The sequence below is a fragment of the Myxocyprinus asiaticus genome, chromosome 38 (genome assembly GCF_019703515.2).
Source record: "Myxocyprinus asiaticus isolate MX2 ecotype Aquarium Trade chromosome 38, UBuf_Myxa_2, whole genome shotgun sequence".
NCBI classification, from domain to species: Eukaryota; Metazoa; Chordata; class Actinopteri; order Cypriniformes; family Catostomidae; genus Myxocyprinus; species Myxocyprinus asiaticus.
Window position 1 is genome coordinate 7317722 of NC_059381.1, and position 17042 is coordinate 7334763.

A 17042-nucleotide genomic window follows, 5' to 3' on the forward strand; every position below is an offset into this window, starting at 1 on the left:
GGCTGTGTTTTTGCCATTTTGCACAGTATATCACTTTCAGTGAGCACAGGTGTAACATCCGAGGTTGTTACCCCTCCTACCAACCACCAGAGGGAGCCCTCTTTCGAATACTAACTCCATGCTGTTCCATTGTTCATTGCGAAGTATTGCCAGTTTACCAAGCGGTTTTCCATTGCTGATTGTTCTCTTGTTATAACCATTGCCCGTTTTCCTGGATTTACTGCCTTTTGGATACCCCTTTGTTTTGTTTGCCTTGTTGGACTTTTTTTGGTTTATTGGATTATACTGCCTGCTTAACAATTATACCTCTATTTGCCTGCCGATTTGGATTGTTTGCATGTGTACTTTAATAAACTTCCTGCACATGGATCCTAACACTGTCTCCATGGCCAGTTTGTTACAACAGATGTGTTACTTGAAAATAGCTGGATAATGGTCACGTCTCACCCAGTTAGGACAAGGTGTAAAAAGGAGACTCTTGCACTTGACATTTGCCATATTAGCAGTGCATACAGCTTGCATTACCTTTGGATCCCACACAAGAAAATGTTCCTCTTTTGGTCAAGGTAAACTTTCAACTTTTATGTTATCTTGTATAAGTGTCTTCTCGATCACATTGCTGTCTCAGAAACAAAAAGACAGTCAATACTCTAACTACAAAGAAGACACTTAAATGTCACAGTTGAAAAGCTGAGTGAGACTTTGGAAGTTGGCTGAGTGGATTGAGAAGAGATGCAAGCAGAATACCAAGTCAGCATTGTTTGAAATATGGACTTGAGGTATAATCTGACTTCATCTGATATGCTCATTTATATAAATGAGATCTGATGAGTTATCTGCAGCTGGATACACAAACTTAAATCAAATCTAAGATTGAGATGTCAAGAGATACAAGTGTAGAACAGAACAAATGTGTATTGCAACTGGGTGGCCTCAAAACACTATGGAACCCCTACAGTGAGGATATTGTACACTGTTTGACTCTCTGACCTTTAACCTGTGGGGTAAATCAGGTTACTGTGGGAGGGAACTTAACTTTCACAACCACAAATGTGAACAAAAGATGCCTTCCTGAGGAATTGTAGTTATTTTGGCAACACATGCATACACTGAGATATGAATGGCTTTGTGCATCTGGTGTGGCGGCACACAGGAATGCCACCCAAAATTGTAACAAAATCTCCATTTGTCAAAATGCAGTGAACCAATTGAGTTCACATAGTAACATGGAAGGGACTTCTGACTTCTGATGAGACAATTATTAGAAGCTACACCAAACACAAAAACATTTTCAAAATAACTTTTAATTAAATATGTAATATTTTCTCCTGATTCAAGGTAACATGTATTCAGAAGTACATTGGGAAGAACAATGACCCTGAAAATGCAAAACAAAATAAATGAGAACCCAACCTTTAGTCAGTAGGTTGATTCTCACCCTGTGCATTATTTGACCTGTAAATTTGTTTAAATATATATTTGGGTTTGTTTGCGGTCATTTAAGGGTTTTAGGGTTTACAACGTTACATCATCATAGCTAAAGTTGTAAAATTGGATTAAACTTTACACAGAAAAGGTTTGTAACAGATTTTATCCCATTAAAATCATGTTAACACTCATTGTTTATGTCTTGTGTCTATACTTTTGAAACAGCAAGTATTTTAACGTTTACGGATTGGCCCCATTCACTTCCATTGTAAGTGCCTCACAGGAACCCAGATTTTTGCATATATTTATATCAACATCATGCCACAAATGCTGTCGATTGAGTTTAACTTGTACTGAATATTCCTTTAATCACAGATTAGCAATAGCGAACACAAAAACAACATTTACTACTGTGTGTTTACAAGCAATTGCAAAAAGATATCTCATGTAAAGCCAAACCTGAATGACGAAAGTTGATGCAACTTGTAGTACAAGTTTTAGAATCCACAACATTGTACACCTGCCTCTCCAAGCCTAATTCTGTCTGTCTCTTTATTATGAGGCAGGGTTACATCTCTTCCTTATTACTGTGGATGAATGGTTTATTTCTGACAACTCTGCCCACACAGTGAATCCTTTAGATGGCCATGCAAGGGTGATCCATTCTTGCAGACCAGAGAGCAAACTTTTAAATCAGAGTAGGCTACAGGAACTTCATCACGACTCTAGAAGTGGACAATCTAATGAGTAAGTGAGGCTGAATTAATGAGTGCACCTGCAACCACACCCACACAGCAATGAACAAGATTATTCATTTACACAGTCAGAGAGACAAGTGGATAACTAACAACAATTACACCGCTCACAATGCGAGTTAATTAAACAGGAAACTCAATGTTGTGAGCTCAATCCTGTGAGAGCAAGAGACAAATGTTCTACCTATGATTCTGAATGTTCTTTTTCAGAAAATCAGATTCTACACTACATGATGGTATTTTGTCTAATTCAACCAATAGTCAATGAAGGATAACTTAAATCAGTGGTTCTTTGCTTCAGAACCCAGATTTAAAGGGATTTTCATTATTTACCCTCATGTTGTTGCAAACCTGTATACTAACTTTATAACAATTTTCTTTATATAGCACCTTTTACCGACTAAGCACAAAGTGCTTCACAGTAAAACACAACATTTCACATTCACATAAGCTCTATCACTTTAGGTTTTGCATCTTGATCTTGGAACAGTCAACCGTTCATGACAAGAAGATCTAAGAGGTCTAACTATTTCACAAGGTCTTAAAAGTTCTGCTAAATGGCAGCCAATCCATGTAATGCCTTATATGTAATTATGAAAATCAACCCTAAAATGAATTGGTAGCCACTGCAAAGAAGCTAAAACTGGAGTAATATGATTAAAAGTCTATCTGCAACCTTTTGCACTGATTGTAGCTGTGCTAAAGTGCGTTGAATCTGTATCCTTGAAACTCAAGACATGTCTAACCTTGGAAACCTAGGAAATGTTCCTTAACTGATAAAAACAAGATTGAAATAACTTCTGGACGTGATATTCAAAATTTAAATTAGTATCAAAATAGTCTCTCAAATTTTCTCCACCTGCTTACTATTTATGACTACCTGTCTAAGTGCTGACTCCATCTGACTTTTTTTTAGAATCGTGACCGATTTTAACAATCTCTGTCTTATCAGTATTTAACTGAAGAAAATTGTATGCCGTATATATATCTCCTATACACGCTTGAAGAACATTTAAATTCATCAGATCACTGGGATTCAAAGACATACAATTGCAGATCATCTGCATAGCAATGAAATGTAATATTTTATTTTTGAATCACAAAACAAAGCGGTAACATATATATAGTGAAAACAATATTGGCCCTAAAAGGGATCCTTGTGGAACACTACAATGAATTTTTTAAGAGGAGGACATCTCATCTTCAACAGACACAACAAATTTCCTATACTCGTATGACTTTCTTTCTTCTGTGGAAAAAAGAGATTTTAGGTAGAATGTTTAGAACTGACTGCCTCAGTCATCATGCACTTTCATAACTTTTAAAGTTGTTTAAATCATTTGTACAGTCATTTTAGGGTTTCAGGGTTTAGGGTGTTACGTTGTCAAAGCAACAAAGTTGTAAAATTGGATATAAATTTACACAGGAAATGTTAGTAAGTGATTTTATCACACTAAAATCATGTTAAAACTCATTGTTAACACTCATATTGTTTACATCTTGTGGTTATACTTTTAAAAAAGTGAGTATTTTAACATTGGCCCCATTCACTTCCATTGTAAGTGCCTTACTGTAACCCAGATAATTGCACGTTCATGACCACAATGAGAAAAGCTTGTTTACAGTGTCTCGCATGCTCATTCAAGGACTTTTATTTAGCATTGTTTTAAATGAAAAAGTTATTTTGTGAACATGCACCTCTTGAACATTTTGTGTTCTGCATAAGAAATAAAGTCATACGGGTCTGAAACAACATAATAGTGAATAAATAATTATGGAATTTTCATTTTTGGGTTAATTATTCTTTTAATGTTGAATGTAGAGTTTCAAACATTATTTAACTTGTGTGAGTGATTAGAGTGCTGCACTATACAGCACTGTAATGTACACTGTAGCAATGCTTAGGTTGTGAGTGTTAACTAAAGTTAAACTGTGACCAGAGCTGACTTATTCTGTTCCCTAATGATTGAACTCACCTCCTCCAAATGGAGCCCATATCACCCTGCGGATGCTCTTCACCCAATCCTCCATGTCATTCTGTGTACTGGCCATAAGTAGGTATGTCTCATGGTTGGACGTCATCCGCTCCCTGTCGCCCCCTACAGAGAACATTGAATTCACTGGTCAGTTGATAGCAGTATATGCAATGTATGCAATGCATAGGGGTGCCACACAAAGAGGGGGTGCCAACAAGGCCATTTCTAGGCATAGCTGAGGGAGCTAAACGAAACCCCCCCCCCAAATGACAAATGGAGCTATTTGCCCAATCACACATTTCAACAAACCACTTTTCAACAACCAATCAGGCCTCTGTCATTAAAGATGAGTGGCAGTACATGCCTTTGTATTATAAACCTCTGATCTGTCATTAACCCTGAACTCAGGGCCATCATTTGCAAATATACAGGTGTGCTGACATCAGTGAGGGGAGCTGGGGCTAAACAGACTAGGAGTGCAGATCATGGGCGTGTCTTTGAGGATGTGTGTACACTTCATTGGTGATGTCACATGTTTAGTCTGGTAGGGCAGGATGAGGTGTCTGTGAGAACAGCTTGCACAGGTTGTTTGGGCTGTTTGTGGAGAGAAATTTAAATAATCACTTTGCTGGTAGGATGAGTGTTAAAATAAAGGTGCTTCAATGGTTCTTTATAGCAATGTAGGCTTAAAGAAGACAGTAGGGTTATTAAATTAGCTCTATGGTTCTTTGGAGTTTAAAAATGTTTCTGTTTCATTAGCGTATAACTTCTTCAGATCAGCGTAGAAGTTTTCTGAAAAACTAGGGTGAATCTCACGAAAACATGACCAGGTCACATTTCTTCCTAAAATTAAAAGAAAAATAAGAAATTATATTTTGCATTAAAAAATTAAGGCTATTTTAGGATGATTACGACTTTTTGTATTGTGACATTATTTTCATGACAATTAAGCACATTTACCCACCAAAGAATTTCAGTTACTGTAATGTGTATGGACAGTTTTGTTTTTCTTTTTACATTCACACTAGTCTTAATTGTAATTCTAATTAAATTATCATTACATGAATAAATATTTTTAAATAAATAAATAAATAAACAAATAGAAATGGACAAATAAATAAATAAATTGGCAATTTCTATTATTCTCAATGGTAATTCTGATAAGATTCTCAGTACTTGAATTAATAATCTTTTATAAATAAATAAAATAAATGGACAATTTAGTTTTTATTTTTAAATTGCCATTACTCTCAATTAGAATTCTTATTAAATTATCATTACTAGAATTTATATATTTTTTTTAATAAATAAATAATAATAATAAAAAAAAACATGTAAATGGACAAAAAATAATTAGATTATTTTTCTTCTTAAATTTATATTATCCTTAATGGTAATTCTGATTAGATTATCATTACTGGAATAAATAAATAAATAAATACAATCTGATTGGGATCTGAATTTGGGATCAAATTACAAATTTTGCATTACAGATATTATAATATTTCTGCATTATTACAGGATGGGGAGGTGTTTGAATGTCACAATGACAAAAATAATGTCAAAATGCAAAAAAAAATAAAAAATAAATAAATAAAATCTTAATGGCTAAACAGACAACATTTTATTCAGTAAAATATAACTTTTTATTTCTTTTGATTTTGGGGTGAAATATGACCTGAACATTTATTTTTAAAAATGTAGAGCCTTTCTCATTTAAAAGGTTTGTTGAGCACAATTATGGAACACACAAGAAAAAGCCAGAAAGGATCAGATCAATACAGGATGCAAACATTTAGCTCCTGTGCTGTCCTCCATGGAGGGAGGGAGATTATTACTTGTCTTTAAAAGCCCAGTCCGACATGTCCAATCCATGCATTGAGGCAGAGTTTGAAGAGTTAGTGGAGATATGATTAGTCTGAAAGACTACATTATTCATAACATTCATTAGTGCAGTTCTGCCACGCATCCTCCAGTGACTCGATGCTGTCTTGATCATCGATTTCATCTCCAACAAGATCAGCTTAGCGGTCGTTAAAAATGTATTTATAGACTGTCGAGAAGCGAGGCATATGGAAATTGGTGGAGGAGCGACAACGATTGGGTGATTAAGACTCCATTGCTATACACGGCAACCCGTTGCAACGGAGCTTTGGATTTGTTTAAAAATAGTTTGCGTGCACAGACAACACAGTGTTGCGTCTTTCTTTTGTCAGTTTATTAAATCTCAGAAGCTCAACTTGCTTCTTAGAAGCTCCGCCGCTACCAAATCACCAGTGCTACGGGAAAAAGATTTAATATTTTACCCGAGCTGTAACCTTACAGTTTTAACTGAATATTTTGATATAAAAAGTCAATGTGTACTGCAAAATAATGCCAAAATCAACACTTCTGTCTTTCTATAGAGCTGTTCAGCTTGTAGTCCAAAAACCAGGAAGAGAATTCGCCATGGGCTCCCTTGGATTTTCCTATGTTTGTTTTATTTTTATAATGGGGTTTTTTAAATTATGAGTTAAATACTGTGGTAAGCATTACTTGACTTAATGTGGACGTTTTGTTCTACAACATAAATAACACAACTTCATACCTCAAACGTGAATTTTGAAGCTGTACTGAATTACATACTTTTATAAAAAAGAACACACGGCAGCTTAAAAATTCATGTTTGAGGCAACTTATGTTGTAGAACAAAACGTCCACGTATCGTCAAGTAATGTTCACCACAGACCTTATTTTACTCATAAGTTGAAAAACTCCATTATAAAAACCAACAGGAAAATCAAAAGTGAATCCATGGCAAATAATACTTCCAGTTTCGCCTACAAATTGATGTCACAGCTGAACAGCTCTTTTGCGTTGTGTTGGTTGCTTGCTGCAATCAAAGACATGCAATGCTTGACTATTATAGTCCGATTTATGAACAAATGACTCTTATGAACAGGTTCTTTGAAGGATTAATTCCAAACAACTCACCAACACACAAGTTAAATGTTTGAATCAGTCTAACGAATCCTTTAGTGAATGAACTCACTGAATCTATCAGAGAGCTTACTGAATTAACATCTGACACACTGAACCGCAAAATAAGACATTACTTTCATTCATGTCCGACACAAAATGAAGCAAGGTTCTTTTTATGTATGTATAAAGGTTTGTAAAAGTCCTTAAACTTGTTGTTCATATGACAATGTCTATTTAAAGATACACATTTGCACAATAAACACAATAAATGATACAATAATAAAAAAAAATTAATAATATAATATAGTATAACATTATAGAATAGAACAGAATAGAATAATACATACTGTCAGGGTTTTGTGAAGGGAAGAGACGAGAGAGTAAGGATCCAAACACAGAACTTTAATTATAAACAAAAGAAGGGGATACAACGATGAAGGAATAATACGAAGAAGAAGGTAACAAAACTCTACAGCAGTATGCTGGTGTAATGGGAGCCAGCTGGTACGTGCTGTGCAGTGTGTAAAACCTCACTCCCCTGGCCTCAAGAGGTGCACTTTAGCCTCCTTGTTAGCATGCCCACCTCCCTTGCCGGCTGACATCGGTTCGAATCCTGCTCGGAGAGGGTCGGGCAGGACCGGCTACAGTGGTGCTGTGACCCAGATGGGAGTGAGGTTTAGGGGGGTAAGTGTAACGGGAGCCAGCTGGTACGTACTGTGCAATGTGTAAAACCTCACTCCCCTGGCCTCAAGAGGTGCACTAGCGACTGATGCTAGGGAAAGGCTCAGTGGGCGGAGCCGCAGGAGGCAGAGGCTCAGGGGGCGGGGCCACAGGAGGCTCAGGAGACGGAGCCGCAGGCGTCTCAGGGAATGGAGTCGCAGAGGGCAGAGCCACAGGAGGCTCAAGAGAAAAAACAGCTGGAAGTTCAGGGGGCGGTGGCGCAGAAGGCACAAGAGGCAGAGTAGCTGGAAGTTCAGGGGCGGTGCTGCAGGAGGCAGAGCCACAGGAGGCTCAGGAGGCGGAGCGGGCGGAGCTGCAGGAGTCTCAGGAGGCGAAGCAGAATGTATATATGTACTAAAATCAAAACTATGACACATATATGACCATTCAAAACAAAAACAGAGTTAAAAAGTCTGTCTAAGTCAGCGAGACCCATCTATTTTCATTTTGGAAACTTGCTTCTATTTGTCACCATCCACACCTGTTTTACAAATGGAAATAAAGGAAACAAAAGCAGGAATGCTGAGCTGCAGTCCACCGCCTAAGGCTGGAGATGAATAGAGGGTAAAATGACAGCAACCTAAGCCAAGACTTAAGTGTCATGGCATATGCACCGACCCACACACACAGGCAGGCATGCGTGCAACAAAAGGGTATAGTGAAAGAGACCACACTCTGCAGGGGTTTGTCTTAAACACAGTCTACAGGCCATCTGCTGTGGTCTAGTCTTTCTATCACTTGAACACAGATACAAACACATGTGCACACACATAAACAAACACAAGAGGTGTGAACAGACTGTTTGATGACCAAGAGAAGGCTAAATAAATCATGACATCATATTTTTGCTGTTGCTACTTGGTTTGATGTTTTGTTTTCAGATGCAATGACATTTAAGCTACAGCATTTGTGGCATAATGTTGATTACCACAAAAATGTATTTCGAGTTGACCCTACTTTTCTTTAAAAAAAAGCAAAAATCGAGGTTACAATGAGGCACTTACAATTGAAGTGAATGGGGCCCATTTTTGGAGGTTTAAAAGTAGAAATGTGAAGCTTATAATTTTATAAAAGCACTTACATTAATGCTTCTGTTAAAACTTGTATTATTTGAGCTGTAAAGTTGTTTAAATTGTTGTTTTTACAGTCGTTTTAGGGTTTACGGCATTAAGTTGTCATGGCACCAAAATTAAACATGGGATATAACTTATAGCTTTTTTTTTAAGAAAAAAAGGGAAAAGTTGAAATAAATTATTGTGGTAATCAACATTAGCAACAAATGCTGTCATTTAAGCTTAACTTGTATTGAACCTGGAATATTTCTTTAATATTTTACACAAGTGTGGCTTCTGTCCAAATACTTTTTGGGGCCAATGTACAGTTTCAAAAGACAAGGTAAAAAAATTAAAAAGGCACAGGTTGCAACACCACAAACCTGAAATGAGCAACTCTGAGACAAAAGCCTTTGGTTCGGTAAAACAACCCTGGATTACATTAAAAAAATAAGCAGTGTTGGGTAACATTACTTTTAAAAGTAACTCGTTAGAATATTGCGTTACTCCTTAAAACAGTAACTTAATTAATTAAAAAGTTAATTTTTATGGAAAGTAAAGCTTTACGTTAGTTTTGCATTATTTTTGCATTATTTTTTCTCACAGCCACTTGCTCTTCTGCTATGTTATGCATTCCATACAATAAGCCATGCATTACATACAAGAGACATTACAGGACATGCTAACTACTGTACAAATCTCATGTCAAAACAACATAGTAAACAAACAGATATTTAGAAAGTAGGTCTTCACGTCATATTTATAATAAAGAATCAATAACATGAATATACATGATTTGTTTTTCCATCAACATGGCAGCCAATATGAATAATGAAGAATTACCACTGCCTTGCCTGAAGCAGCAAAGTCCAACACTTGAACCTGCATCATATTGCCATCATGTGCTGTGCCCATTGACAATATCAGAGTCAACTTAAGATGTTTTTCAGGATAAAATTCAGTGGGGAATGCCAGCCTAACATGTTCAAGGAATAAGTCTGATGAATAAATGAATATTTTTCACTTAAGACATCTCAGTGCACACTTGTTTTGAGTTGATCCAAGGTGTATACAGATGCCACAACTTCAAAGGCACCTGTTGATACAACTTGAATGGAATCATTTTTAATGCTCCCAAAATGTCATAAAAATGGTTTGTTTCATGAATCAAACTACTTATTCATTAGAAAAATAATGTAGAATATTTTTAGAAAAGAAGACATTTTCTCTGCATACACAATCGATGTTGAATGTTGCTCAGAGCCACTGATCCAGAGTCAGCTTTTCTCATCCCATTCTCCTAGTTACTGGAGCTGTAACACGGAGCAGTTCAGCTGCCTAAGTCAGTGAATTGAGCGAGTATTTCCCCCTGTATATCATGTCGTGGCCAGTGGAAGACTAGTCTTATAATCTCTCTGCCTAAACACATTTACTGATTTTTTTAATGCAGTGTGTATTAACAAATGAATCAATCGCGTTTAACTCAACCAAATGTTGACCTCATTTTATGCTAAAACACAAAATGCACATGCGTGTTACCGAGTTGATTGACAGGCGATGTCTGTATCTAAATGGTGATTGGCTCTTTTACCTGCAAGGTGGGAATTCCTTTCTACATCCATTGACTGTTGGGTGCTAGAGCTTCTTGGCTGGGTGTTCCAATTTCTCCCATTCATTTAAATAGAATTTTCATCTAAATAGTCTCTGGCCTCAGACTCTATTAAAATACAGTGCGCATCATGCACTACGTCTCCTCCATGAAGTTTGCACAATTTTACTCCCGAACATGGTTGCTTCAGTAATTGCACAAATGTACTTTTTTTTTACACTATCGTTTAGGTTTAAGGTTTAGGGTAGGGAGGTTGGCTTTGTTGATTTAAAACTCGATACAGTATTAACCTTAAAAACCTCATCTGTTTTGGAGAAAATTTTACTCGCTTTTAGTGCCACTCAGTGGACATTTCACCTCGGAGCTACCACAATGTGTGTAAGGAGCAGTGGCGAATTCTCAGGGCCAACAAAGCCTTCTCTGCAGGCCTAACATGCCTAATAAATAAATCTTTTTTCATCCTTTCATTCTCAACTACAAGCGAATAGTGAAAAACGAAAAGCTGATCAAATCAGAATTGATTAATTTATGCTTACAAGCGAAGCATGATGGCTGTTTCACAAATCGCATGCCAAAGCAGCGTGTGAGTCTCAGCTCCACCCCGTTAGGCCTTCAGAATTTCTACAGAATCACTCAACAGCACAAGTGATTAGGCATCTAAAATCAGACTGTCAGATTCATCAGCCAATCAGATTAATTTATTTGTTCTTGGTGGGTGTGCTCTTTAGGATTTGTCCCAGTGGAGGCCTTTTACAGTAGCTGGCATTGAGTGACACAATCACGCTTGAAGTGATGTATGTAATTCAAAAGCGAAAAACGCGAGATCAAGATGACAAGTCGGCTGTCATCACTGCCCCTATCGCAATTAAGAAAGAGATCCTTTTGGATTTAAAAACCTGAGATGTTCTGCATTACCGTGTGATTGCTTAATTTATTAAACAGGATAGGAGGGCTAATTTTCACTTCAAGTAAACTGGTAAGTGCTTTTTGCATTGTTATAGCAACATCAGGAGTTTTCTAAATGTAAATTAGGCTGCTTGAGCATTCACTGTCGGTTCAAGTTTTGATAAGTAACCTTGTACCCTGACGAAACTAAATTTATTGCAAGCAATATTTAAATCGTAAATATTATTGTGAGAGCTTTTTCCAGGTATTATAGACCTCATTGGTAGATTCATTAGAAAAATTATGATTTTTGAATGTCAGTTCAGGAGCCGTTCATTTTACAAAAATGCTGCATTTAAAATTAGTCTTGCTTGAGCATTCACTGTTGTTTCAAGTTTTGTGGACGTGTTTTTAAAATGTTAGTTGGTATTATCAGTTTGCTGTGACGACATAATGTATGATGTCCATAGGCATAGGGTGTCTTATTCATTGTGCAACTGTGTTTATAATGGCATAAATCGCACTGAAGGCCTAGACTTAAAATGCATGGGCAGCCACTGATAAGGAGCCACATAATATCATTTTGAAAAAATATCGCCACAGGCTCATTTTTTTCATAAGATTAGGCTCAAAAATCCTGCATTTCCTTCTCACCAATGTCAGTATTGCTTTTTCCAACCTGACTTTTTCTTCCATAATTCTACCCAGTAAAAATGCCACTAACCTTCACTCTAGTCCACAAAGAGACCTCTGACCCAACTCTTACTGCCCATAGATACTCTAATAGATTACTCTCCTCTCTACACAAACTTAACGATCTATGACCGAACTCTCTGCTCTCCTCTCCATCACCTGGCTGTACATTAACGTTAAGCTTTCCCCCCGAGGGGTACATTAAACCCTCTCTGATTTTTCCCAGGAGAATAAATCCGTAGAGTTGACCCCTTTTTATGCTGTTCTAGGATCAGTTAGTCTTTACCAAACAGTTATTTTAAGAAGTAGTATGTACAAAAATTAAAACTTATGCCGTTATTTATGTCATTCCAAACCCAAATGCTTGTATTTTTTTCTATTGAATGTGAAATCTTTACACTGCTCTTTCCATATGAAAGTTCATGTGACTACGCTGTCAATCACCAAAAAGGGAATAATAATAATAATAATAACAAATGTCCAAAAAAAGCACCATCAAACGCAAAATTCTAACAATATTAACAAATAACAAATTAGGTTTTGGTCTGTTTTTTAAACAAATCAATAGTGCACTACTCATGTTTTTTTTTTGTTTTTTTGTTTTTTTTGTCCTTGACAGCTTGACAGATGTCACTCTCAGAACAATTGTACTTTTTAAGGTACAAGGGCCATCATGGGGTGGTACCCTCAAGGGGACCTTTCTTACCTATATAAAATGTATAACTTGTTTAGGGTACATAATTGTACCCTAAGGACTTATTGTGCACCTTTAAAGGTACAGTACATTTATATGTTGTCTTCCTGTGCAAAGTTACTGTGCATGTACCTTTTTGTCTCCTTGAGGTAAGAAATATTAATAAAAAAGGATATCACTTCAGTGATGGCTGTTGTACCTTAATACATACAGTTTAGTAGAGTTCAATGTCACTGCATGGAAAGAGCTGCTTCTTAAGAAATTTCTACTTTTGTGTTCCACATTTTCACCAAACAGGTTTTAAATGGCATGAAGGTGAGTCATAATGACAGAATTTTCATTTTGGGTGTACTATATCTTTACCACAAAGCAGAGGCAGTTTTACTGGTCTCAAATCAGTGTTGGAAGGTAATGAACAGTCAGACCTCACACGGGCAGCATCCATCTATCTGCGCTCTGGATTGCCCCTCTATCTCCCAGCGGGTGACTGACGAGCTCTCAAGGTCCATAATGAGCCCAGCTTTTCACAAGTCCACTGCCATTGATCCTGGTGCCAGTTCACACACACACAGGGTGCTAACAAGAGCCCTTTGTGCCCGTTGAGCGTTCAACAATCACCCATCTTCATGACCAGGGCGCAGTTAAGACAGTGAGTGAATGAGAACACAACATGCCAAGGACACTGATGGTGACAGAAAGTTCTACTGCAATGATCTTCAATAAATACGGCTATGTAACTGTACATGCCAATTACATTGTAATAACAATGGTATTACAATACATGGCTGATTATTGCATCACAGCATGGTTTTTGATGTAATATTTTCCCAGACACCCAGCTTGCACATTGGAAACCAAGTGTTCAGTTGAAAAATGAATTAGAAATATGAACTAGGTTTGAATTTTTTTTAAGAAAATACTAGTGCTTGCAATGCAGATAATCAACACATATTTTGCAGTGTAAAGTTGGGTTTACATTTTCTTTTAATATATGCAAGGAAGACAAGAAGTTCAATCACAATTCAGTGGGCAAATATTACAACATACTGTCCGTTGGTTGATTTTGAATACCAAACATTCTATCAGTGTAACTCAATGGCAGATTTTTAAACTTTAAAGCCTTAGAAATCTTACATTTCTGAAAAAAGGGCCTACATTTTACAAAAAAAAAAACAACAAAAAAAATAGATGGTTTGAATGCAGTTTGTACGTTAAGGAATACCAACACAGTGCCTTACAAGCATATAAAAAAAGACAAATATGTGTTTAATACTTTGAGTTATGGGTTTAGGACAAACCCCAACCTGAATGATTGAGGAATACTGATACATTGCCTTGCAAACACTGCAATTAGGGTTTTATTTATATATCTACAATAAAGAGTTCTGTTTGATCCTTTTGGAAATATTATGTCAGTTTATTAAAACCTCACTCTTGTAAATAAACTGACAAGTGGGTTGCCAAACCAGCATTAAAATGGCTTAATGCCAAGGTTCATGTTTAAGTTCAAGATGTTTATTGGCACAGTTATCTTGGAATATGCACACAGACATAACACAAAGTAAACATTCACCACATACAGCAGTATATTTCTATATAGAGGCGCATCTGACAGTGTGTTTAACCACTGGTGAGAAGGTTTACACAGTGTAATGTATAGCCCGGACATGAACCATCAGAGCATGTGTATGTGTGTGATAAACAACATGAGAATGAACTGTAGACACAGATACACACACATTCCTATCGAGCTCAGTGTGTTTATCAATGCACGTGCAGACGGGTTGGCTCCACGCATGCTACTCCTGAATTCTTACATAAAACAATCAATCATTCGCAAACCCTAAAACATCCCACAAACACTGGGGAAACAAGCAAACTTTAAACACAAACTATTCATTTTCATTATCTGTATTTTCTTAAAGGTTTAAGATAATATTCCACTGACATAAATCTAGACACACACAGAACAACGATAATATAAATGTACAGTTCACGCAGGATGCGTTATGACGTCAAAAAGATGGATGCTACACAGGTGTAGCATTTTTTTAAGATGCCGTTTTAAGTTAAAAATAGTTCAACTTGTAAAAATGCCTCTTTAGGCCCCTGCGTTCCCTCAAGCTGTTTTAAAACGCAAGAAATCGTCCTATGTGAACTCCCCTTATGCATACTTAACCCTTGTGCGTCAATTTAAAAAAGTTACTCAGAGGTCCTTAGATGACAAAAATGTCTGCATCAAAAAAACTGACATAATAATATAATATATTAATATTATTTTCCACTTTCAATGAGTTAATTTTTTTAACCAACATCAGTCCTGATCATAACTACCAAATATTCATTCATTTTCAGGATTTTAACCCTTTTAGCCAGTTTGTTTATATAATGCCACTGTTGTTGTTTTTTACACACACACACACACACACACATTTCTCAATACACATATATAAAACACACTCTGACATCCATACCAACACACCCACACAATTTTAGCTGCATCATTTATTCATTGGCCTGCAGTGCTCTATAGTACAGCAAACAGAAAATAGGAAAAAAGCATGTATTTGCTCCATAGGCTAAACATGAGAAAATGGCGCCATCTGGTGGAAGATATTTAAAAAAAAAAAAAAACAGGGCTCCTTAATGAAACCATAATATCATACAATTCATGATTTTATGCTTTAATGGCACTGGGATCAAATACTGCAGTTTTAATGGGTTTCAGTGGGGACATTTTTGTCAATGTCCTGAGTGTAACTATTTTGTGTACACAGTGTATTATAGACGTATAGGAACTGAGGTTGAAATATCAAAATTCCCCCCAAAATACACACCTTTGGCAAAATTTATCAAACAGCCAAAATGTTCGAAAAAAAAAAAAAAAAAAAGAAATGTCCCGTAGGTCGCACAAGGGTTAACCTTCTAATACATGAACTTTGCGTCGCGTCTCGCGCCAAGATCTTTGCGTTTTTAAGACGGCGTGTCAAATAGTTTAACTTGTAAAAACGCGTCGAGACCACTGCGTTCCCTCAGTTTTCAAATGAAATAACGCGTCCCGCCTGAACTTCCCTTATGCATAGTATACTTAACATAGCCTATAAATGTCCAAATTACGCTTTAAGAACATAAATCCTGTCAACATGCCATTCACACTGGTCTCACTGTATAAAATCTCCAACGCAACAGTCCCATTCAGATTCTGCGCGCTGAAAAATGAAAGCTAACCTTTATTACACCAATGCAACACAATAATAATAATTTAAAAAAAAAACTCTGTAGGCATACCAACCCTTTGGCATCAAGTTGCGGGGAGTTGTTACATGCGTGTAGACTCAAAGTAGTGAAGAAATAAATCCCACTTTTGTTCCAAACCAATGCGCGCCCTGCTCCACAACAGCACCTCGCGCACCGGCTGCGCGAGACACAATAGGATTTTCTGTGTCCGTCCCTCCTCTCACGCGCGCCCAGTGCCACCACGCGCGGTGTTTGTTTGGCGTTAGAGGTGCGTGACGTCATTAAGAACGTTGACCGGGATTTGAAAAGGTCCACAAATACACCCATTAACCCATTTAACTTCCACTGCGCAGGGCTACTGTAGGAGTTGTATTCATGTGCATGTGCGGATTTTATTATTATTACTTGGTTAATGTTTTATCAGTGCAATAAAATGTTGAGGGGGATAATGGAGCTTGAAAACAGGACTAGTTTTATAGCTATGTGAAAAAAACCTGGTTAATGCATTCTACTTAATATAATGTAGTATAGGTAAATATAAGTTTTCCTTTCCACTTATTAAAATGCATTCTTTTTAGAATACAACTTAAATAAATTACATAATACTCATTGCCATATTAATATACAGTACATATAAAACAGATTTTTGTTGTATTGTTACTTTAACCATTTAAACTTTTAAAATATACTACAAAATGTGCATCATCTTTTTTAAATATCTACAAATGTTAATGTTACAGGTCTATCAAAAGTAATATCGACTATTATTAAAGTATCAATATTATTAAAGTAGCAAAATCTAACATTAGGGGCCTCTTTTCATTATGAAAAATGAGATATTACGCTTACTATATAAGCAATGTCAAATGGCCTTTAAAAGATCAAAACCAATGTTAATGTAGCAAGCATAGATGAGAAAAAAACAATCATAAATATATACATTTTTATAATACATTGGTTATTATTTTAGGTGTTTTTGTTTGGTGGAAGTCGCAAAATATTGCAAAATTTAAACCAAAATCATCACTTATG

The 17042-nt window shown here is 36.5% G+C and overlaps 1 protein-coding gene across 5 annotated transcripts in view; it reads right to left on the reverse strand.

Moving 5' to 3' along the window:
- Positions 1 to 17042, reverse strand: part of arhgap24 (Rho GTPase activating protein 24) — a 149062-nt gene that overhangs the window by 15188 nt on the left and 116832 nt on the right. For 4 of the 5 annotated variants that reach the window (XM_051677115.1, XM_051677119.1, XM_051677116.1 and 1 more), the window contains one exon: positions 4160 to 4282. In XM_051677115.1, coding sequence (XP_051533075.1) covers positions 4160 to 4282 — 123 coding nt within the window. Of the gene's footprint in view, positions 1 to 4159; positions 4283 to 16065; positions 16182 to 17042 lie in introns of those variants that run through there. The other variant, XM_051677117.1, reaches the window with a different exon arrangement.